The following is a 25,765-nucleotide window of genomic DNA, read 5'->3' as shown; positions in this document are numbered from 1 at the left end:
GTGAGGGCTCTCTCTAGTTGTGGCAAGCGGGGGCCACTCTTCATCGCAGTGCACGGGCCTCTCACTATCGCCGCCTCTCCTGTTGCAGAACACAGGCTCCAGACGCGCAGGCTCAGTAGTTGTGGCTCAAGGGCCTAGTTGCTCCGTGGCATGTGGGATCCTCCCAGACCAGGGCTTGAACCCGTGTCCCCTGCATTAGCAGGCAGATTCTCAACCACTGCGCCACCAGGGAAGCCCCTGCTGATTATCTTTTGATGTACAAAAGTTTTACATTTTAATGTATTCCAAGTTACCTTTTTGTTGTTGTTGCCTGTGCTGCCTGTGTTGCTGCCTGTGCTTTCTTATTCCAAGAAATCATTGCTAAATCCAATGTCATGAAGCTTTTCCCTTGTGTTTTCCTCTAAGAATTTTAGTTTTAGGTCTCACTTTTGGGTTTTTATCCATTTTGAATTAATTTTTCTATGTGGTATAAAGTTAGGGTCCAACTTAATTCTTTTAAATTAATTAATTAATTAATACATACATATATTTTTGGCTGCGTTGGGTCTTCGTTGCTGCGTGCCGGCTTTCTCTGGTTGTGGTGAGCAGGGGCTACTCTTCGTTGTGCTATGCCAGCTTCTCATTGTGGTGGCTTCTCTTGCTGCGGAGCACGGGCTCTAGAGCACAGGCTCCGTAGTTGTGGCTCATAGGCTTAGCTGCTCTGTGGCACGCGGGATCTTCCCGGACCAGGGCTCGAACCCATGTCCCCTGCATTGGCAGGCGGATTCTCAACCACTGTGCCGCCAGGGAAGTCCTCAACTTAATTCTTTTGCATGTGGAAATTCAGTTTTCCCAACGTAATTTGTTGGAAAGACTGTCCTTGCCTCATTGAATGGTCTTGCCACCCTTTGCAAAAATCATTTGAGGATGTATGCAGAGGTTTATTTCTGGGCTCCACGGGGGCTAGTTTTTGAATTTATGTGATCAGGTGATGACTGTGGCAAGAGATGAGCCAGGTTTCTTGCTTGTATGACCAGATCAGGTGAACAGTGTGTGGGGTGGGGCTTTGTAGCACTGATAGCAGCAGTTTGCAGCTCTCTTGAAGGCAGCTCAGACCTCATCCCAATTGTGACAGGTTGGATGGGTTGTGGTAATGCAGAATGGTGCTGAGTGGTATTATAAGTGGAAGCCCTAAATGCTGTGGTAGGAGGTGATCTATGTAGAAGTATGGGCAGAATTATTAAAAGGGAACTTACACACAAGAGGGTCTGTGACACAGGGGCTACACCTTGTTTCACACGATTTGTTTGGCTTTTGCTGGGTAGTACGTGACTAGATTTATTCACGGGGGGCTTTGAAAAGGGTCTCAAAAACTAGGATGCAAATTAATATGCCGGGGTTGGGTAGACTATGGTGGTCGAATGGCAGTGGCCAGCCGAAGCCAAGAGATTTAAGTAGGAGATACCACATCTCAGACAAATGGTCATCCATCCTAAGTTGTGGGCATCCGAAGAGCAAGGGCCGAGTCTTATTCATTCCAGCATTGTGTCTGGCAATATCTGGCACACAGTGGATGGATGCTTAATATATGTTTGAACTGAATTGGATGTAAGTCAAGAAAACAGCAATAATTTGAAGTAAGGAAACTTAACTCTTCATAGTTAGAAAAATTTCTTATGGCTAATTTAAAATATGTATATTATAGGAAGAGTGAATTTCTCCTCCCTTAAAAAAAGATGACTTGATCACCATCCTTTGTTTAAAAAAAACTATTAATTACCACTTATTAAGCACCAATTATCTCCAGGCATCATGTCTTGCACTTGATGTGCATTATATTTAGTCCTTACAACAATCTTCAGGCAAGCAATATCATCTCCAATTACTGAGGCTCAGAGATGTTACATGTCTTGTTTAAGGTTACACAGCCAGCAGGAGCGAAGCTAGGATTTATATCCAAATGGGCCCCATGTTTCTTCTCTTCTCTGAGAACCCTTTTTACCTGTTTCTACCTGGGAGCTATCATTCTCATCCTGTAGCATGCTCTTCTTCTAGGGTTAATAAACACATTTTCTTCAGCCTCTAATCATGGCCCTTGTAACAAACTATTACTAATCGTTTATCTGTCTCTGGCCTTTCCCCAAGTTCTCCATGTTCTTTGAGTCTGGCATCAATCTAGCATTTAAACACTACTGAGTGGGGGAAAAAATTACAAGTTTTGACTTCAACAAAAGAACTGAATCATCTCCCTTTCCATTTTACATTGGCATAGAAACTATTTTGCACTGATTCACATATTCACAAAAAGTCAAAATTTTAAAAAGTGAACAAATAAAAGGAACAATAACCACCAGGAATCCTGGTGACAGCTGGGTGGTGAGGTGTGGTTTTGTGCACTTAACACAGACAACTATGTGAAAAGGATAGCAGCGAAAAGCACTGAGCACCTGGACCAAGCATTTCTAGGTGCAAGAGCCCAGGCCCTGGCATTGTACACTCTGAGGTGAAGAGAGACAACAGGGCTCAGGAGGCAAAGCTGAACAAATACTGTGACATGGATTTTTAGTCTCCCTGTGGTTTAGAGCAGTGCAGCTCAAGGGATGGGTTGTGACTGGGTGCTGGTCTGGGAACTGTTTCATTCCCAGTCTGTGACCGGGTGAGCAGAGAGACCGAGTAAGGTTATAACTGATGAATCTAGTAAAAATCTTGGGCTTGTCTCTTTCCTTTTTCCTGTTCAACCCTTCATTCCCAAAACCTAGAGCAATGCCTGACATGTAGCTGGTAAGCACTGGCTGACAGGGCAGTAATATGGAGAGATTGTGGGGAGAGGGCAGAGACCAGGAAGCAATGCCAGAAACTGGAGTATATCTTTTTTTTTCCTACTAATTCATCTTTATTGTGTTTTACAAAAGTACTGGTCTGTGACAGGTTGGAAACGGGCAAAACAAAACAAAAAGCAACTACTGGTCCTTCGCCTCGGATAGTTTGAGAAGTGCTGGTGTACAGTGAGTCAATGTAGAAGCGGTGCTTGGCAAAGTTGCTAGACCTCCTGGCCATTTATTTAGCAATCTAGTAAAGGTTTAAGTGTAGTAGGGTTCCTAGAATAAGTCACTGGTTATAACTTTGGAAATTCATTCTGTTTGCAGTCCCCGGTATTCTAACCACATACAAGTGTCACTGCATACCCTGCGGATTCCACCCATCACTAAGGCAGATGCTTACAGACCAGGTAAGCTGCCACAGGCTTACAGGTAAATGCTGAGCAGATGACTCAACAAGTGACAAAAGGACGAAATAGAGTCCACTCCACATTGCTCGAGTCTCGGTAGATGTGGGGTATGCTTTACCCAGCACTTACAAAATGTTTAGGTAATTCCCACTCCTGTTGTTTCTCACCATGTGGAGGGACAGCAACTGGTCTCTTCAGTCCTGTCTTCCTCATTCCTGGGAGAGGTGAAGTGACTTGGCTAAAAAGTGAATTTGGGAAATGAATTAGGCATGTTTAAACTAGTCCTTTTTCACTCTCTCTTGGAAGCCAGCTGCTCTGTAAAAGGCTCTACAGGGGCAGACCCCCCATGGGTAGAGTCTCGTGGCTGTCCAGCTGTGGGTCTTGATTCTGGGGTTCAGTACTGGGGGGCAACTGTTTCCATGCACCCTGAGCCATTCTCTACTGTACCAGCTACATCGGTAATTAAGCTCATGTTTTAATCTTCATCTGTTGGCACCTCAGTCTCTCAGTTGGTTTAAAATGTGGGCAGGGAACACAGGAATAGTGCTTTGGGGGGCTTCTCAAACCTCACCAGGTGGTGGTGACTGCATATCATGGTATTGTCTCATAGGCTATTCTGGCCTGTATTCTTTACTTGCCCTCCATTTACTTCCTTGCAGAGGGTCAGCAGATCTTAATCACTTGGTGACTCTATTACATTGATACCTAATCTGTTCCCTTGTGCAAAGTAGGAGCTAGACCTTTCTCTGTCACACTGGGGAATGAGGACGATCTTCTGGCTTGGCCAGTGTCCCCTGCTGCCTGCACCTCTCTGGGCGTGTTTATCCTAAAGCTGTACCCCATCTTTCCAGGTTTATGAACATCAATAAACTCATACTTTGTGACATGCCGTGATGGAAAACAAGCACAAGGGCTCTGGAATCAAAAGTAAGAATCAGATAAAGGCAAGTCTTTGCTCTTCTAAAAAGTATCAAAGGGGCTTCCCTGGTGGGGCAGTGGTTAATTATCCGCCTGCCAATGCAGGGGACACGGGTTCGAGCCCTGGTCCGGGAAGATCCCACATGCCGCAGAGCAACTAAGCCCGTGTGCCATAACTACTGAGTCTGTGCTCTAGAGCCCGTGCGCCACAACTACTGAGCTTGTGTGCCACAACTACTGAAGTCTGCACACCTAGAGCCTGTGCTCCACAACAAGAGAAGCCACCGCAATGAGAAGCCCGTGTCTGCAACCAAGAGTAGCTCCCGCTCGCCACAACCAGACAAAGCCTGTGTGCAGCAACGAAGACCCAACACAGCCAAAGATAAAAAAATAAAATAAAATAAAAAGTACCAAAAAAAAAGTATCAAGAACAAAATGTCTTAATGGCTATTTCTGTGATATAATTCAGGTAAACAGAAAAAGAGCTCATGGCCTCTGCAGCCTTCCTATTCCCAAGGCTCAGTGAAGTCTTTCTTTGGTTCTTCCTGAGCCAGGCTAGGAGGCATTTAAGCTTACAGTCTAGTTCTCTGGGGTTCAGTTTCAAGTCACTCTTGCTACAAACTTCTCTGACCTCGCATTTTTCTTTGGGTCACTGGAACAGTATTTGGCTATTCTGCCTGTGAACACTGCCCACTTTCTCTAGGCCAGTGTGCCAGACGCTTCTGCTGGTAACCTTTCCTAATGGTGACTGTTTCTATGTGTCTGGCTGAGCTTTAGAGGAATGACTGACCCTAGATTCCGCTGTCATCATATTGACATGGTACGCTTCCTCAAACGGACCTTGTCTATGCCAATAACTTTGTCTGTAACTCCCCCCCATATGGTATTTTATTTGCCATATTATTTTATATTATAGATTAAGTCCTTAAAGACAACGCCCACTCCGATGTAGTTAAGACCTTTGTCAGTCAAGGTTTTCTATTTTTAGCATTCAACTAACCTTTTACATTAAACATCTTTTAGGGCTTCCCTGGTGGCGCAGCGGTTGAGAGTCCGCCTGCCGATGCAGGGGACACGGGTTCGTGCCCCGGTCCGGGAAGATCCCACATGCCGCGGAGCGGCTGGGCCCGTGAGCCATGGCCGCTGAGCCTGTGCGTCCAGAATCTGTGCTCCGCAACGGGAGAGGCCACAACAGTGAGAGGCCCGCGTACCGCAAAAAATAAATAAATAAATAAATAAATCTTTTAATGTAAAGAATGCATTAATATATAAAAATATAGGCTCCAGGTTTAGAAAGCCACTCTCTTTGGAAAGTTACTGACACTTCATAACAAACTATAATAAATACCCCAAGGCAGGATGAATCAAGAGTAACTTACATTCATATATAAACATAACTATAGTACAAAGTTACATAACTAGAATAAAATTTAATGTAAACGTGCCAAAGAGAAGAAAGCACGAGATTTATAAAGCTTACATGCAGTCAGAAAATGTTCAACTGAGTAATAACCAAAGCTTCATTAACTTGGCAGTCTTGGGGACTTAGAAAGTGAGGTAGCTCAAGCCAAATTCCTTGGGTGTTACAGTTCCTCCTGTCCCAGGCCAGGCAACTGGCAATGGAACTGCAGTAGGGGTAAGCACTGCATGTGTTGTACATCGTTTTCATTGTAGGTAAAAACCAGCAAACAGGGAATTCTTTATTCTTAAGAGTTTCCCTGTGCCCATGATCAGCTTCTGCATGCACTTGGAGGAGAGACAACCCTATTAAAATGTCTTTTAAAAAGCTAAAGCTAAATGACTAAACATTAAAGCTTTGAGGAATGGGGGGGGGGGGAACTTACAAGGAAAGCATCAGCTTGCTTATCCAGGGAATGAGCAGAATTTAATTCTCATTCCAGCATGGGGCTGCTAGGCACCCAGCTCCTTTCACTCTGGGTAGAAAACAAATCCCCAAGTTGCTACCGAGCCAAACTTTAAAGGCCAGTCAGGAAATGAGCAGCACTCCCGAATGGGAAAGGCTGGATCAGTGTTTTTTCTAAAGTAAACAAAAGATCTGCAAAAGTATTTCCTTGCGCTATTTGGCAAGAGAAAGAAGCACCTGGAGAGTGAGTTAGGAAGAGAAAGCCTATAAGACAAGGGAGTAAAACAAGGATGGTTATAATGAAGCTTTGTCTTTGTCTCACTAATCTCCAGAGCCCAAGTATTCTATTACGAAACAAAGCAGCAAATGAAGAGATGCTCAGAAAGACTGTTGATTAAGAATACATTCATGGAGAGGATAAACAGAGTAAATGCTTTTCTGGATCCTGAATTTCATCTTTCATTTGGATTTTTTTAAAAAACCTTTAAAAATATCTTCCAGAGAGTCAAAGTGGAATATATACATTAAAATAAATGAGGGCTGTGAAGGAAGATGTATGAGCAAGGAGAAAAGCTATTATCCTTAGAGGCAGAAATTTCCTTGCTTCAATGCGGCATGTGACACTGGCAATTTCAGCCATTCTCTTTCAGTGCAAGTTCCAAATGCTGCTTAAGGGGACGCTGTTCCAGCTCACCTGAGGGAGTGCGGCGTAACTACATGTCTGTTCAGCAGGACAGCCTCAGGAGAAAGACGTTACTCTCAAAAGGCAGGAGGTGAGAGAAATGAGGCAGCAACTGCATAGTGTTCCTTGTGTTAAGTACACAGCATTTAAAAAAAAAACAAAACCATCAACAAACTAATGCAAGAGACTCAACAGCATCTCATCATTAATTTTAGGAAGTTACACAGTTTTAGAGCTTTTTCCCAATGAGAAAGGCTTAGACTTGAAGGGTGACTGCCCTTCCCCAAAGTTTTTTGAAACAACCAACAACTGATATATAAAGATTAAGTAAGAAAAAAACTAATTTCTTTTTCTGCAATGAACTAGGAAGTGTCACATAAAGAAGCAATGGGTTGAAAACACTGCCAAAAAATTTGTGTAAGGATAACAAAACTCATAGTTTTCCTGGACACCAGCCCAAGTAGGAGAGATGTTTGGGGCTTTTTAGGAGGCAATGAACAGCTCACCTAATTTAGCAGTTAACACCTGATAGAAAATCATATCTTTTCTGGAGTCCAGGCTCTACTTAGTGCCTATCTGCTGGAGAAAATCAAAGATAAAGACATAAATCACTGGGATGCCAAGGACACAGCTAACTAAATGCTGTTTGTGACTACTTGAAGTCCGTGTGCTCCTAAATATTATTTTTTTCTCCTTATGTAATGTTAACATGTATTTATCCATTCACCTGCCTCTAGCTGTTCCTGACTAAAGGTTAAGTGGTTGTGAAACCACATGCACCGTAGAATCCAAAGCAGCTGTTTTAAACTCTTGGACAGTGGTGGTGCCTTGTAGCTTGCTTTTGATGAGGTCCAGGAGCAGCTGAGGGTGAGTTGTCTTTGACTATCTGGAGGTTTTAACGTCCTCCATGCAGATCATGCCAACCTGGCTTGCCAGAGTTGGGGTCACTGTGCCCTGAGACACTTCAAGATGGTGCTCAAGGGAGCTGTGCTCTACCGCCACCTGGGCCCCTCCGGCAGGTGAACTTGCATTTTCAATTTGATGCTGTTTTTCTTACCCTCTGTAGGGACTCACACGCAGAACTATTATTACTTGCATGTTGCTGACTCATACGCAGAGGAAAAAGTAATTTTGTCTTAACACCTCTTCCCTGTCATTTAAGGCATATGTTAATGAAAGATAGATTTTGGCATCCACTCTCCTCTGCAGCTTTGAGGCCACAGTATATATTCATTATAAATGAAGATGCAACTGTTATTTTACTTCTATTTATACTTATAACTACACCAAAGCCAACCTGCAGGTAACTTTGGGCCTCTCAAATCCCAAGCCATATTCCACGGAATGCTCAACATGTCAGGCTTGAATTGGCATTATTGTACATACAATGTTTTAAACAAAGATGTTTTCACTCATTTTATTATTGACACTCCCTGATCACATATTTTAGATTATGCTGGAGCTGATCCCTTTGAGGGTTCCCCCTACCCCCTTGCAGTACAGACTGATTTATTTTCTTTAAGTGAGGAGTATGCAAGTGATGGGTGCTCTGTGTGCTCGCAGGGGAGCCAAGTGGAAGGCTGAAGCCCGAAGGGGGGTGGGGTGAGAGCAGAAGTAAACATATGCAGAATGCTGAAAAGAGCTGACTGCAAGCTTTTGCTTTGTTATTCCTCTTCGTTCCTTTCCTTCTCTTCCTTCCCAGTTTGTAACTGTGGATAAGTACTACCTACCTATTTCATAGAATCACTGGATCTAGAATGAGCTGTCTCCTTGAAGATCGTCTGATCCAAACTCCCACCCATTGCTATAATTCTCTGCTTGATTCAGGAGCTCTTTTTCTTCTCCAGCAGCTTTCCCAAACAGCGTTTGAGTCTATCAATTAAAAGTGTACTGATGAGACTAGAGGTTTTGGAATCAGACACTTCTGGGCCCAAATTGTGTTTCTGCCACTGACTTGCGGTGATATCCTAGGCAAATTACCCAGTACCTCAGAGCTCCAGTCTTATCTGTTAAATGGTTACAGTAAAAACTAATTCATAGGAGTTTGAGATTAAATGAAGGAATAATGTGGTATATAAAAGTGTAGTGTATAAAAGACTTAGCACTCAGAGGTAAATTAAGAGCAGCTAAGCGGTTCAACAGGAACTAGGACCCATGCTTCCTGTCTGACTTGCAGGCAATATTTTTCCATGCATTTTACTGTCTTCCTCACAAGGTCTCATAAAACCACTGAAAAAGTTTCTGTTGCTGGAGTACTCTGTATGCTGCCTTGTAGACTGTAAATACTGTTATTAATAACAATACCTCACATATATTCAGTGCTTTAGATTTTACAAGGCACTTTTCACAAGGAAGGGAGGTGAATACCCACACCAACACGTCTACTGATGACTAACAGAGGCAGAAAGCAGAAGAAGCAGAGGCTCAGAAAAAGGCCTATTAATGATGCAAATGTGAAGTTATCTGCACTTGTGAGGAGCATAACAAACATTAAAACCAATTAGAAGTAATAATGCGTGATATATTCTGGCTTCAGAAATTGGCTTTGATGAGTTGGAAAACCAGAGGAATACAGCCTAGGAGTCTGGGGGCAAGAATTTAAGTCACCTGATGTTGAACGGTTTACATGGTCCTGATGCCCGGGAGGGCAGCTCTTCGCATACGGGTGAATAATTTTCACGTACAAATATGTATAGCAACGATTTAGACTGCATGATGGTAGAAACCTCGATGTATTCAAAATTTAGAGACAACGCATATGGAACTGAGACAAGCAAAGCAAATAAGTTCTCAGAAGTCAACATTAACTGGGTGTTTCAATACGACAAATGTGTCATACCGAAATGCAAAACTTTTAATAATAGAAACCGCTACCTCGGCTTTCTCACAACCTTATGAAACAGTACTTCATGTGTGTGAGAATTTTTACATTTGGAAAATGCTCAAAAGTGAATTTTTATAAATGGAGGAAAACAGAGGGTGCATTTTTAATATAGCATCTTTCATTGTTTCTGTATTATAAAATGAAGGAACACATCTTTTTCTGTTAGAAAGAAAATAGTCCTTTTGAAATTCAGCTCCCTCAGCAGATGAAGTTTTAAATATCAAACTCTGCCTAACTGACTAGTCCTATCTCCATAGATGTGAGGGAAAAGATGAGAATTTCATGAAGTTATCAAATATTTTAAACTAATACCCAAGCAGATGCATTTGCAACATTTCATGATTTCTTAATATCTATAGGCAATATTCCAAATCAGGTCTTTCTCTTATTTTTCCTCTGCCAAAAAACATCTACATTTTGTCTGGCAGCAAACTCTAAGTAGGGGGTTGATTCAGGTAGGCTAAGGGAGGGAAAGACTGACCAGACAAGCAGAAGACACTGATAGAAATGGCCCATTGAGCAGCCATGTGGAATAGGAGGTCTATGCTAGACAGAGCCCAAAAGAGCCCAGTTTGTGTCTCACAGTCCAAATTTGGTGGATGTATTTTTGAAGTTTCTAAAGGTTAACTACATGCTGTAATACATTATAGAAAGACACGGAGCAGCATTTTACTGTGCCAGTCAAGAAGCTGGCTTGAATCTGCTATTTAGGACAGAGAGAGACAGTACGATTTACATGTATGAGAATGTGGGAATAATTTTACCTTCTGTTGTTTTTAAAACCACCTTGGGCCATGAGTTTTAAATTGAGACACAAGAAGATCTGCTGGGGTTCCCATAGCAACATTAACTTATCTAACTGCCCTTGCTGTACGTAATACCTTCGTTACTAGTTTGGCTTTTAAATATACACTTTAATTAGGAAAACAACTGAGTTAAGAGTCCCAGGCAAATTTTGACTTTTACATTTACTGCATGTTTAAACAGAAACCTTGATATTGTACTTCTGAGGACTTGTTATCAAGGAAAATGTATGCAAAAACCTTCCGTGGTTCTCCTTGCCCTGATCTCTGACCTCACTGCATTCCATTCTGTTGACGACTCCTCAATCAATCTCTCTAAATATATTTATAACACACCATGGCTAGGATAAAACAGAAATAAACCAACCTCGGATGGCTCTAGTCCAGAGACCAGAACCCAATGCACCCTCTATTCAAGGCTGTCTATAGATGCCCTCCCCATCTTTTCTCCACTATTCCGAATCATGAATATCCATATCCCCACCAAACATACCTGTCTTCTCACCATCTTCTGAGAGCATATGTTCTAGGACTAGCCTGAGACCTACCTCCTCCCAGAACCCTGATTCTTTCCCTTCCATCCCACAGCTGATCTTTCTCTCTCTTCAGAACCATTATTACTACTGCTACCACCACACGATGTCTGTGACTGGGCAGCAACCCTTCCCTCTTTTTGATAACAGTGTCTTGATTTTCCTTCGAGGAACTTGCCTCCATTCCATATAGTCTGGTGGTGCCATCAAATAACCTGTCCTGCCCCAGTCTGTCAAAAGATGAATCCATGGGGCTTCCCTGGTGGCGCACTGGTTGAGAGTCTGCCTGCCGATGCAGGGGACACGGGTTCGTGCCCCGGCCCGGGAAGATCCCACGTGCCGCGGAGCGGCTGGGCCCGTGAGCCGTGGCCGCTGAGCCTGTGCATCCGGAGCCTGTGCTCCGCAACGGGAGAGGCCACAACAGTGAGAGGCCCACGTACCGCAAAAAAAAAAAAAAAAAAAAAGATGAATCCATGATCCACATTGGACCAATCATATGCTTCCAGGAAGTTGAATTTTAAGTGAGTTCAAAAAGGAAAAATAGTTGGAACTGATCATTCTGATGGTGGTCCTTTCAGGAGATTGTCCATGTCTTCCAGGTTTCTGTGGCTCATAATCAGTCAAGCATACCAGCTAGCTGATAAGCTCCGTATTTGAGTACTTGCTCACATGTTATCTTAGATCATGATTTAGAGGCTTGGGATGCACAGTTTGCTTTGCCAGCTAGAGCCTATTTATGCTCTCAGAAGACAGAGCTGGGTCTTTATTGTATTATTCCATATAATTCAGCACAATGTAAGTACTCAGTATATGTTGTATAATGAATGACAGACCAGTTTTAGAAACTCCATTTTTACCAAGTACAATTTGCAAGCCAATTTATGTCTTTTTTGAGGCAAGGTGGTAAATAAATTTTTAATTGCTACGATTTAAGAATTTTCTTGGGTATGACAGTTGTCTTAAAGAAGGCTTCCAACTTGTACACCTAAGAATAGCCTGAAAATAATATTAGCATTGGTCATACTTCCCCAATTTTAGGAAAGGAAAGAGAAACTAAAATTCTGTTTCAGACATTAGTCTGTGAATTAAAGAAAAAGAAAGTTTTGGGACGAACAACGACAAAACAAAAAAATATATACTTTTGTCTTGGTCTTGTGACTTTCCTTGGAAACAAGGTGAGCTGCCTCTCTGCTATCAGTTAACAGTGGAGGAGAGTTCAACTGTGTTCAACTAATGTATAAATAAAGTAGATGGGTTTTTTTCACTTCTAAAAAATGGCAGGTTTCCGCTTCTCAGAATCATCTGACTTATATTGGTAATTTAACTGAATGCTTATAAAACTCAAACAACAAACAAAATGGTTAAGATGTAATAAATCCAAACAAGCTTTAGCATATTACGTTTTGAAAACACAGAATACTGTGCTCTCTTCCAAATCACTTCCATGTGCTTAAAATGCACAAAAGAGCCCACCCATGGTAAACAGCAGGATATACAAATTCTCTTCTTCTGTCTTTTCAAAAATGAAAGATTTACAGAAGACTGTGAATAGTGTAATCCTCTAGTTTGTACCTTAACATGATACATAGTTCAGCCATGAGAAAAGAGTGAAAATACCAATTTGGAGCTTTTTTGAGTGAAGGGTAATGGTTTCTGGAATTTTCCTTGAACCCAAACTCGGTGCATTTTCACTTTTTTTTTCCTATTAACTTGTAAGCGACGATCGACCAGATTTTGCTTCTCATTTAACCCAGCCTTGCAGAACATATCGTGGACTTCCCCTGTGAGACAAGAATGGCAGTCAAATGTATGATATGTGACTTGGGGGGAGGGGCAGTCAGGAACAATGGAACATTAATGGAATGAATGACCATCTGAATTTTCATTTATACCAAGAAACATTCTCTAGTACAAATTGGTGAAGGAAACCCATGACACCAAGTGGTTTTCTTCTATTTCACACAAACATACCAAGTATAAACAGTTGAACACAGCAGGTGTTAACAGATATACAACACTATCGGTTGCAGCTTTCAATAGTTTGAAAGGTGCCCAGATCTGAGTTTTTGTTGGTTTGCAGAGACCCCAAATGGCACATTGTAAAAGTACTCACATAAGTTTGGGCAAAGTCCTTGAATGAAGGATTCATTTTAAATGCTTTTTTAAAATGAGAAATTGACAAGAGATAAGTAATTTTCTATGGACTCTTAAAATCACATTCCCTCTTTTGGCTGTGGCACGTCATCAATTTTTTCATATCTGGGCTAACAGTACCTCTGAAATGGAAACTTCGTTAGGGTATGAGGATGAAACAAGTGATTCTTTAAATTGGAAAAAGCTTAAAAGGCAAAAAGGCCACTTCCGAGCTTTTACATAGAACAGTTATAATCACTAAGGTGTAAAGACATCTAATGTTTATTCAACTCTTGAAGCCTCATTTTTAGAGCTTTTAAGTTTCTCCCTGCAAATAATACCCAAGGAAAGTTTTTACAGCTAATTATTTCCTCTTATAGATAAACATACCTTTTGTAAAGAAATATGCTCTGGTACCATCTCCTCGAACATAAAAGTTTTCAGATAAACAATGCCCTAAAAAAAAAAAAAAAGAAGTGTGACAAGAGAAACTTAGTATTCCTTAAGAAAACCACCACCACCACCACCAACAAAATTGACATGAAATGTAAACACAGCATTCTTTAAAACACAAGAAAATAACTCCAAACTGAATATACCATTACCCCTTTTAAAACGAAGCTGAGTCTTATCGTATCTTCCATAGTCCCGAAATAACAGCATTCCCCCAGGTTTCAGTAACTTGGACAGTCGGTTTACAACACCTTGCATCCTTTGAAAACAAAGCAAGAGACTCTGTGGAAGTCTTGTTTTATACGTCACATTTAACCTCCTTAATGATAAAATAAGCACAGCTCAATGAGGCCAAAGAAATGTAAGCCACAAATATAAGGGGAACAAAACCAAAAATATTTTGTATAGAAAGAAAAAAGGACACCAACTTGCTAAATAATCAGATTCAAAAAGCCTAGAATATCAAGAAATCACCCAAATGACCAGAGCGGTAACTTCACAGAGCTTGATGTGTAATGTCAATGCTGAACTGCAAAACCACATAGACATTCCTGATATTAACAGCAAATTAAGGTAGTTCCAAGGCAGAAAAAAATGAAGTCGTTTCATTTTCCTTGCAAGATAAAAAATATGCCAGAACTGTCCCAATCAGACATACCTAAACGGGGATCACCTTTCCTCCAAAACTAGCTGCTTTTCCTTCTGACTTCTTTATTTAGTTCAAAGGTACTAAATTCACCGAAGTGTAACACCTCAGAGAAATCTTTGACTCCTTTTATTTTTCTCTTCTTCCACTATCCTCAGCACAACTATTTGGTCATCAAATTGTATGTCTTTTTAAAAAAACTACATATTTGGGCTTCCCTGGTGGCGCACTGGTTGAGAGTCCGCCTGCCGATGCAGGGGATACGGGTTCGTGCCCTGGTCCTGGAGGATCCCACGTGCCGCGGAGCGGCTGGGCCCGTGAGCCATGGCCGCTGAGCCTGCGCGTCCGGAGCCTGTGCTCTGCAAGGGGAGAGGCCCCAACAGTGAGAGGCCCGCGTACAGTAAAAAAAAAAAAAAAAACTACATATTTGATCGTTTCTCTCTCTCGCATCCCATTGGTACTCCCTTAGTATACAAACTCCAACATCCTCAGGCTGGAAACAGAATTGCTTCTTAACAGGTGTTATTATTATCCCTGCCAATCCTTCCTGCATATTATTGATGAATTAGTATGCTTAAAATGATGGTTTTGTCAAATCATCCCTTTGCTCAAATTTTCATGATTTTATTAATCCACAGGATAAAATCTTAGTTTCTTATTTGAGCCCTTAAGATCACCTACAACTGACCTCAATCTTTCCAACATCTTTCCCACTACTTCCTAATCTGAAGCATTTTTAGCCAAACTGTTACATGCTTGGCTCTGAGCAGTCCATGCCTTTGCTCATGTGGTTTCCCCTCAAAGAATTCTCTCCTCCTTACTCTTTGCCTATTTAAATTCTATTCACACTCTAAGCCCCAGCTCAATACTGGGAAGCTCTTATTACTTTCTTTCTTTTACTGCTTATTCTACCCATCTGGTTCCCAAACATGACCCCTTGTGACTGGTTTTTTTTTTTTTTTTAATTTATTTTTGGCTGTGTTGGGTCTTCGCTGCTGCGTGTGGGCTTTCTCTAGTTGTGGCAAGCAGGGGCCACTCTTTGTTGCAGTGTGCGGGCTTCTCACTGCGGTGGCTTCTCATTGTGGAGCACAGGCTCTAGGCGCGTGGGCTTCAGTAGTTGTGGCATGCAGGCTCAGTAGTTGTGGCTCACGGGCTTAGTTGCTGCGAGGCATGTGGGATCTTCCTAGACCAGGGATCGAACCCGTGTCCCCAGCATTGGCAGGCGGATTCTCGACCAATGTGCCACCAGGGAAGCCTGTGACTGCTTTTGATTTAATGTTTTTGGTTAAGTGTTCAAGGCCTTATATGTGATTATGGTACAGAGATGACAAAGATTTCAGATCTCATATCAAGCCAAGTGACTGACATTGGCTGCCGACGGAGCTCTACTGCAAAGGACTCTTAAGACTCACAGGGAATGACAATCTACAAAATCAATTATCAATGTCTGCCCTGGGCAGAGAATGGTAAATGACAGCCTGTGTACTAAGTCCTTGCTGTCTCTGCTTTATCCAAGCTTCTTAAAGCTTCTGAGCATACCTTATTTTAAAAATTAGGGGTTTTGATCAGATAATCTGTAAATTCCTTCCAATTAAAACACTGTTCAGGGACTTCCCTGGTGGCACAGTGGTTAAGAATCCGCCTGCCAATGCAGGGGACACAGGTTCGAGCCCTGGTCTGGGAAGATCCCACATGCCGCGGAGCAACTAAGCCCATGCGCCAAAATTACTGAGCCTGTGTGCCACAACTACTGAAGCCCGTGCCTTAGAACCTGTGCTCCGAAACAAGAGAAGCCACCACAACGAGAAGCCCACGCACCGCGACAAAGAGTAGATCCTGCTCCCCGCAACTAGACAAAGCCGGCACGCAGCAATGAAGACCCAATGCAGCCAAAAATTTTTAAAAATTAAAAAAAAATAAAAATTTAAAACACTGTTAAGTGGAATAACGGGGTGAAACAGTATGTCAGGTTATGAAAGAAATAAGTAGTAAGAAAATGAAAGTAACTATGAAAACAAGAGAGAAATGACAGAAAAAGGTGCCATGATTAGAAAAAAAGCTCTTTAAAAAACCTGGAACCTAAGTACATGAAAGAGAAAAAGAATAGTATTTTTCCTTGTTTATTTTATTACAGGTTATTTTCACACTGTGCTTATATCCTTAGAATTTGACAATTAAAGAAAACCATATCTAAACCTTAAAATATTCACTTTCCGGATAAATGTTTTACGTACAGAGAAAAAAAATCTCTTTCTGCAATTATTAGCAAAACAAGCATGAAACGAAAACACAAAAAAACAAACAGCCAAATAGTTCAAAATGTAGCCTCCTTCTGCAAATCCTCTCCTTCCAACTATCCTTTAAAGTCTGCGTTGCAGGTGAAGGCAAGAGGTGGGGAGCTGCTTCTCTTATCAGCCCATCTTGGGTCATAATGCAATTCCAGAGCCAGTTCCTGAGAAATGCAGGTGGGAGTGGCCTGCAGGTGAGATGGACAAGAATGGGGGAAAGCCCCTTTTCTTTTTTCATCTGACTTGGGCCAACTCTGCTATCCTCACCTATCGCTGGATGGAGGGAGAGGAGAAGGAAAAAAAGGGATTAAAAAAAAAAGAGTGTTTATTGACTATTCGATGCTTAGATCTTTAGAAAACATATTATACTTTTATTTCAATAACAGGAAGGACAGCTACCTATTTTTTTTGTAGCCTTCTATGGTTTACTCCCATTTAAGCTGGGACCCCAAGACTCAAGGTCTAGCTGAACTTCCAAGCTGGCAATAAGCCATTTTTCTAGAATCTTCCTGGGGATGAATCTACTACCACAGTGCTAGATGACCCTAAAGATACTGCCTTACTTTTCACTTACTATTACCCAACTTCTACTCATTCACCTCATTTTTAGATCATTTCCATGTAGGTAAGAAAGTAGCTACTGACATGATACATCTGAACTTATTTTATAATAAATAAATAGAATGAATATATGTACTATAAAAACAATCTTTCCAAGATATCTGCTTCCCCTTCTCTTTAACATTCAATTCAACTCACGACAAAAATACATTATCTAAACTAATTGAAGTAGACTTTTTGAGGTCTCATTTTGAATTTAAACATTTCCTGTTACAGGTGTCAGAAAATCTTGTTCACTATCCACCTACTCTATCCTTTTTACTATTCATCCTTTTAACTGTGAAACAAAATACATAGGTGACATCCTTCTACCAGTACCTGAATAATGCCAACAGTATAAACAGATTAGCAGAAAGAAATAGGTTATAGAAACTGGGAGGAAGTAACTTCATGGAACTTGATATATCTCACCAGGTGCAATTATATATTTCATTCGTTATTTGGAAATCTAATTTGCTTTTCCACAAGTAATCAAAGTGCACATCTCTGAATGAGAAGTGAAAGGACTGTAAAGGGTCCTAGTGACCTTATAATAGCAAAGAAGGAAGGACACAATACTCGATTTCTTTGGGAAAGAGTCACACTCACCAAACAAAAAGCGGTTGATGCCAAGTCCGTATCTATTACCAGAAGATCACGAAAACCCAATTTTAAGAAACATTATGAAGGCACAACCCCTGACACTTACCACATGTGTCTTAATACATACAAGGTGGCAAAATTTTAAGAAAAGTGATCATTGTAATTGCTGGTAATATCTCTTTGTGCTTCCTCTTTAGAGAAAAGCTGTATTTATTATTTCAAAACCTTATGTGAACAAAAATATTTAAGTCATGAATATTAAATGATGGCACTAGGCCAATCTTAGATTATAAAGGTCCGAGGTTAATCTGGCAAATTTTGATAACCCCTAATTCCCTAGTGGGCTTCTTTAAAACAAATATTTTAAAGCCCATCGATAGACCAGTGTGAAGCCAAACAGATTTACAGCCCACCTCTTCATGAACATTCAGCAAGATGCTAAATCAAAGATGTTTGTTTCTGATCACCAATGTACAATTACCCTCTCGGGAGTCTACTAGGCTGTTCTGAATTTGTAATTTCCTTGAAGCTCTGTCACTTTTAATAGGTATGTGTCTTGCCAGAAGATGCTTACTTCATTCTGACAGTGACAGAAAGCTCACTAAAGAAGTAGTGTCACCAGTTTCTTTCTGAAAGTCTGAAGAAAGGAAAAACTACATTTAAAAGGCTGCATATTATACATAATGTAGTTCATTAAATAATAAATTCAAGAATTGTCATTTTTGCTTTGATAGTTTTGAAAGCCACTCCTGATAAAGGGGCTGTACACATTTGCTCTGCCCTTTAGTCTTCATTTACCTGTCAGGATGAATGGAAGAGAGCACAAAGACGAGGAGAATGACATCCAGGATCCCATCTGGAAAAGGGTAGGGTAGGCCATTGTCACAAACGTCATGAACAAAGGCACAGCACTGGGCTGCTCTGTATGACGCGTGCGACTGTCATGATAAAGGAATGAAAAGACAAAAACAGTTGTTAGCAGACTTCTAGTATTTTTCTCAAATTAAAAACGTCAATTTAACTTCTCTCAAGTGCCTTTCTTCTATAAATTTGATTTTTGGATTAGGTATTCTGTTAGGTTATTTCAAGCTGTCATTAAAAATTAAGTCTAGCACTTGGACTTGATAACAAATATTCTTTTGCAATCCCTCCTTTCTTGAAAAGTGGAGTAGGGCAGTCTTTCTGAGTCAGTAGGCAGTGTTGCTGGAAGCCCACCCTGTGTTACTTCAGAGGCACTGAGATGGTCCTCGGTTCTCTCTCTCACTGCTTATTCCATGCCTCCTTTGGCATTAATATATAAATATCCTATAGTACATAATCAACATTAGGTAATGGTGATGGCTGTACAACTCTAAATATACTAAAAATCACAGGTTTGTATACTTTAAAATGGTGAAATTTATGGTATGTGAACTATACCTCAATAAAGATGCTATTTTAAAAAACCACATCCACACACAATTTGCCTATAAAAACAACGCTAGAAGGATATATAGCAAAATACTAACAGTGATTCACTCTAGGACTCTAAAAAAGCATATTATAGGTAAATTTTATCTTCCCCTTTAGGCTTTTCAGTATTTTAGAAAATGTCTACAATGAAAAACTATTAACTCTTATTACCAGAAATTAAGTTCCATGTGTTTACTATACATTTTTGTTAGAATTTCCATTCCTTTTCCATTTCCTAAAATTACCTCTTTTTGCTATGATAATGCTTACTAGCATTTGGGAATTGGTCAAATAAGGCCCGGTTCCCACCACTGTTTTCCTTACAGTTGAGACATTTTAGATTTGTAATATATGCCTTTTCAGACCTTTTTTTTTTCCAAAATTTTTAATGTAATGAGTGCCTACTATGTGCCAAACTGTGTGTAAAGCTCTAGGGACATAAATATAAATACCACCTTGTAGGAACCACTCTCTTGAACTCTATATTAAATCCCAAACAACTTCTATTGTTTTAGGGTAACATCTTAGGCATCAGTTGATGATATGATTTGCAAAATTGTAAAAGTTCAGTTAAAAATGGTCACAGATTACATCTGATGCAGTTACATTTAAAAAAAAATCACTTCAACAGCAAAAAAAATTAGATTTTTAATATAGCTCTCTTTAAAGAAAATATAAGGCATACCTTTACCAGCTCCACAGCTCCAGAAGCAAAATCACAACAATAAAGAAAGAACTCTGGAGAATTCCTATGAAAATGAAAGAAATATTTAAATCTAGAGCCCAGATATGCTGAAGCTACAGAAGAAAGGAAAGTGTAGGTTTGAATTTGTTAGTATTTCTTTAAAAGAATTTTGGATGACACTTGGCTTGTTGTTTCTTCTTTTTAGACACTGTTCTCTGCAGTGGTGTGTGGATGCCTTCATGTTGCTTCTGAACCAACATTATCTCAAACACTTATCAATTACAGGGTGACTTTCAAATTCCTGCCCTGATTTTAAGGCCCTCCATTATGTGGGCCTACTTGCTCTATATCCCATCATACTCTCCCAAGGGAAGCCTCCAAAGCCATCCATCAGCGTTGCTCAATCTTCCTCCTACCCCTCACAGGCACTCTTTCTTGTCTGCCTCCAGCCAGAGTGGCCTGTAACTCCTCTTAGCTTAGCCAAGTTCTATCCTCTCCAAGGACCCTCAACCCCCAGTTGCATTTACGTGCTGTTAAATATAATATTAATATGTTTATATTAACAGCATGTAAATACAACTTCTAAAAATAATAAAACACTAATATATTCTTATCGTTTCAAGTGATTGTCAAACTTTTCTTTCCTCTGCCGTTGCGGAGCACAGGTTCCGGACACGCAGGCTCAGCGACCATGGCTCACGGGCCCAGCCGCTCCGCGGCATGTGGGATCTTCCCGGACCGGGGCACGAACCCGTGTCTCCTGCATCGGCAGGCAGACTCTCAACCACTGCGCCACCAGGGAAGCCCGATTTTCAAACTTTTATTGAGCCTTATACATGGACCAAGCATTAGAATACAAAGTAGTAAATGAAACTGTCTAATAAAACTGTCTAGTAAGAGTATGGGATTTGGGAGCCAATTACACCTGTGTTTAAATCCTGGATTTGCCAGTTATTAACACTGAATTTGACTTAACTTCTCCGAGACTCAGTTGCTTTACCTACAATACGTAAATAAAGTAAGCAAATTCAGGGGTTTTTTTTTTTGGGGGGGATGTTTACCCATATGAAAATCCTGACTAATTTTAATTGGCCTCCACTGAACTTAGACAAGTTCTATTTGGTCTCTACCTGAAATTCAGTAACAATGGCTGAGCCATGGTTACTAATGGGCAGGCACATACAGCTGTCCCTTGAACAATACAGGTTTGAAGTTCGCAGGTCCACTTACACATGGATATTTTTCAATAGTAAATACTAAGTGCTATATGGTCCGTGGTTGATGGAATCTGCGGATACAGAAGGAACCACAAATACGAAGGGTCGACTGTAAATTATTCGTGGACTAACCCCCCACATTGTTCAAGGGTCAACTGTACTTTGAATTTTGTGGGTCAGTACCCTTCCTAATCATACCTTGTATGCTATTAGCAAAGGATCCTTGCATCATCTTGCTTAGTAGTGTGTCTGAATCACAGAAAGAGATCAGTATGTCCTAAACAGTAATTATAGGTATGGTCCTGGCTCTTGTGGATTTTATAGCCTAGTTGGGGACATATACAATTTCTATAGAAGTGTGCATAAGGCAGGCACCCTCAGGTGAAAGTCTTAAGAATTTTGAAGGAGGGGGATGGCATTACTAAGTGGGAAGAAGGGGAAAGGGTTTAGAAGTGGGAGTCACATGCTAGGGATGAGAAGCAGAGTTGATCCTGAGAGCCCAGTGTGTGACAGGATATATGGGCTTTGAAGCACATAATTAGAACTTCCAATTTGATTCAGGAGGCATTTCAAGCAAGGAGGACTTCCAAATAAATACGGAATATAAGCACAAATATGCATTTAGCAAAATCTCACCCAGGCTTGCATTACTCTCAAATGCTACTCATTGATGAATACTACATTCATGTATAATATTCATATATAGTATAGTATTCATATATAGTGCCATTCTGTGGCACTAGGGGTTTGTATTCAAATTAAGATCTGTCCAAATAAATTAATGTATCATGAATAGGATATGGTTATGAAAAGTTAACTAGTACTGAATCAAAGTTAAAACTTGTGCTGCTTATATTTTCTCATCCATCCCATATAAAAATTGTGCTTTATTGCAGCATATATACCCTTATTGTTTCCTATGAAATCCATATATTTGTGACTTGTAATTGTTGGTTGGTCACACATGTTTGAAATGTCTCAAAAAACACTCAGATACATATAGTACTATGTGGTATGATGGCTAAGGGCAAGGGCTCTGAAACAAGACTGCCAAGGGTTGAATCCTGGCTCTACCACTTAGTTGGGTGACCATGGAAGAGTCATCTAATCTCTCTGTAATTGGTTTCTTCATCTTTATTTTTTAAAATTAATTCTTTTATATTGGAGTATAGTTGATTAACAATGTTGTGTTAGTTTCAGGTGTACAGCAAGGTGATTCAGTTACACATATACATGTATCTATTCTTTTTCAAATTCTTTTCCCATTTAGGTTATTACAGAATATTGAGCAGAGTTCCTTGTGCTATGCAGTAGGTCCTTGTTAGTTACCTATTTTAAATATAGTAGTAGTGTGTATATGTCAATCCCAAACTCCTAACAGAGATAAATATGGCATCTAAGTTGGTTGTAAGGATTGAATGGACTCACATATGTAGAGTTTCTAGAAAGGTGCCTGACTCAAGAGTAAGCATCTAATAAATGTTAGTCATTCTTATTATTGTTGCTATCATCATCACCATCATCATTATCATTATTGTTATCATCATTAAAGAAGATCTGCCTCTGCCTTCCAGGAACTTAAAAACTCAAGAAATTAACATGGTTCTATAAATGCTTCCATATAGCTCAAAATGCTTCTCTGGACACTGGCACATCTAGCTTTTATGAAAGGTATGCAGTCTATCTTTGGGCAGTAGTTACTAAACACTCACAAGATACAGAACAGTCTAGTAAGCTAAAGGAAGGCATGTGCCATTTGCCATGTGTCCTACCAGACGGCAGCTTCACCTCTGAAACTGAATTCCCACTGCATCAGCAACCCAAGTTGGTCTTGTGATCACCCAATGACTTTCCAGAGCTTTTCAGTAAAATCGGCTGACTGCCTTGGCCCTTCTCCCAGCAAACAGGTGTAAATATCACCACTACCACCACACCACCAAGCACTCTCTTGGCAAGGGGTTTAAGAATTAAATGATCCTTGGAGAATGATATGACCTCTCAATTCCAGAGGTCTAATTATGGTAAAATATTCTAAAAATGTAAAACATTAATCTTATACCCTCCAAAAGTAATAAAACACAATTTCTGTGGTGGGAAAAAGAAGTCTAATCCTCCCTTTGGAAGTCTAATCACTGGTTGCCTTTTAAAGATGAATTAATTATCTCAGGTTATTGAGCTACAGTGATTTCTAAAATATGAATATGAGGCAAAAAAAACCCAAAAAGACATATCCACAAAGAAAGAGTCAGGGGGTGAGAGGCAAGAGCTTGCAATTATTAGTTGGAGGGAGAAGTAGAAGAGGGAAAAATACAACTAACAAGTGGGGAGCCAGAGGTATTAATCAGTCAGTGTGTACCAAGCTCTATCTATATTGTATTGTTAGGCTACCTGAAAAATCAGATTAGAGTAAAATATGCTCTTTACCTCAAGGAATATATGAATAGTAGTTGAAGAAATAAGACATAGAGAAACGATATGCTAAATAATAACTTGAGGTAAGTCATAAAGTAACACACAATCAACTGCCAGTGTAGTAGATTTATGTGTATTACAAGTTCAGAGATCACGGGGGTGAAGGAATCTGGCTACGTGGTATAAAAGTACAGGAAATTTTGGCCCAGAAATTGGAAAAGGGAAAACAAAGAAAATAAGTCCCGAAAGAGGAAGACCATTCGGAACTGCAAATTGGCCAGCACCACTTCTGGCTGGACACTTTAACTGGTAATTTGATGATATTAGGGAATTACTTAATTTTTATTATGTTAGGTTTATAATAGTAATGAAGTATGTCCTGCTTTTTGGAGATCCATCATAAGTACTTAAAGTGTCATGATGTTGGCCTTATGTTAGTAACTGTTGAAACAAGGTGGTGGGTGTATGAGAATACACTGTATTACTCAGTTTTTCTGAATGCTTTTACATTTTCACAATGGAAAGTTAAAAAAAAAAGACTTTCTTAAATTTAAAAATAGGCATAGTGAAAAGACTGAAAGGAATTATAACAAAAATTCTGTCAGCAGCTATGCTAATGGTGGTGGGAATAATGGGTGATTCCCCCCAACCCATTTTCCTCTAATGGGAACGTTCTACAAATGTGCTTATGTTGATTTTATAATGGAAAAATAATGGGAAAGCTATCATGTAAACTTAAAAAAAAATAGGGACTTGACAGACCAGCCATAGGTAAAAGGTGTTAAAGTTTTGTAAGGTGTATCTTCTTCATCGCCTACTAAAACACATAGGTGAGGTGGTGAACGGGAAGGGCAACTCAGGAGAACATCTTTGCTTTGAATCTTAGGGTTAGGTGCTATAACTCCAAACAATTTCAAGTCTAGATACAGTCATTTGAGAAGGTTTTATACTGGGTGTGGCTCCAGAAGTGACGACAAAAAAATGAGTTGAAAGCCTACACTTTATTTTGTGTAAGCTTTAAACTCAATTCTCTATGTGTAAAATGACACCTAAATAACCTGGAGGGGTAAATAAATCTCTAAAGTTCAGCAATTCCCAGCTTAGCAGAAGGATCCAACCTCTTACTCTTCTTATTCCCTCATCCACATAAACACAAGCTTAAAAAATTACTTCAACTCATGGTGGACAACCCATGCCTGTGAAACATTATTTTCAGAGTAATTCTCAGTTCACATGAAAGTAGACACTCAGCCAAGACACTTCTTTTGAAATTTCCTTTAGTCATTGTTTATATAGGAACAAGAACACTACTGGCATATACATGACAACTTTTTCCCAGAATTTCTCAACCTCCCATAGGTATGTAGAATTTTGTAGGAGAAAACTCTAAAACTCACTGCAAAGTGTTCAGAATTGGAAAAACACTATTCCCAGCACCACAGCCAACCTAAAATCAAAGAATAAACAAATATTATGAAAATAAAGTTAAATTTTCCTCACCAATGTCAGATTTTTTTATTAAAAAAAAAAACTAAAAGAAATTTACTGGATCTCTGGGTATAGGAGAGTTTTCTAAACTCAAAAGCAATGAAGTAAATCACAAGAATAATATGCACTGAGAAATTTGACTTATGGAAACATCTAAAATTTTTACATACCCAAACCCAAAATAAACCAAATTAAAAGGTGACAAACATACTGTGAAAAAAACATTTGCATTAAATATGATAAAGGGCAGAGCTCATTTTTTAAAAAGCATCTGATAAATAAAGGAAATAAACAGAACACAAAAGAAGTACAAATGACTTCTAAACGTTTGAAGAACTATATGACCTATTTAACAATCAAAGGAATGCAAATTAAAATAAGGTATAATTTTTGTCTAACAAAGCAGAAAGCACTAAAATAAGAATATTCCAATCAGTAAGGGTGTGATGAAACAGACCTACACTGCTGTGAATTGGTATTAGTACAACTTCTTAGAAAGGAATTTGGCAATATATTTTAACAGTACTAAAATTTTTAAATAAATTATGAACTAGTAAATTGAACCCAAATAATAAAAGAAAATGCAGAAAAGTCTATACCCAAAGATGTTTGCTGTTGAAAACCTGAAAACAATTTAAATGCCCAGTCAAGTGAAAACAGGTAAGTAGAATCATAGTATTCCACATAGTATTTTGCAGCCATGAAAATGTTTATAGAGAATTTTTAAAGATAGGGAAAACTGTTTATGTTATAATGTTCAATACAAACAAAGCAAAACCCCAAAATGCAGGTAGAGTATAGCTCAACTATACAAAACAGTATAAACGAAAGGAGAAAAAAGTCAGTTAAATGTTAATAGTGGTTAAATTAAATCCCTTGTTTATGCAACTGTAGAT

The 25,765-nt window shown here is 39.8% G+C and overlaps 1 protein-coding gene across 1 annotated transcript in view; it reads right to left on the bottom strand.

Moving 5' to 3' along the window:
- The window catches only part of METTL8 (methyltransferase 8, tRNA N3-cytidine), a 99,254-nt gene that overhangs the window by 41,822 nt on the left and 31,667 nt on the right, over nucleotides 1-25,765 (bottom strand). The window contains exons 5-10 of the mRNA XM_060152663.1: nucleotides 24,779-24,828; nucleotides 19,753-19,816; nucleotides 18,414-18,553; nucleotides 13,631-13,737; nucleotides 13,416-13,481; nucleotides 12,510-12,673 (exon numbers count right to left, since the gene is read on the bottom strand). Of these exons, the coding sequence (XP_060008646.1) occupies nucleotides 12,510-12,673; nucleotides 13,416-13,481; nucleotides 13,631-13,737; nucleotides 18,414-18,553; nucleotides 19,753-19,816; nucleotides 24,779-24,828 (591 nt within the window). The remainder of the gene's footprint in view (nucleotides 1-12,509; nucleotides 12,674-13,415; nucleotides 13,482-13,630; nucleotides 13,738-18,413; nucleotides 18,554-19,752; nucleotides 19,817-24,778; nucleotides 24,829-25,765) is intronic.

The sequence above is a fragment of the Lagenorhynchus albirostris genome, chromosome 6 (assembly GCF_949774975.1).
Source record: "Lagenorhynchus albirostris chromosome 6, mLagAlb1.1, whole genome shotgun sequence".
In the NCBI taxonomy this organism is placed as follows: domain Eukaryota; kingdom Metazoa; phylum Chordata; class Mammalia; order Artiodactyla; family Delphinidae; genus Lagenorhynchus; species Lagenorhynchus albirostris.
Note: the sequence above shows the minus strand (reverse complement) of the source record. Positions and strands in the feature narration are given on the sequence as shown.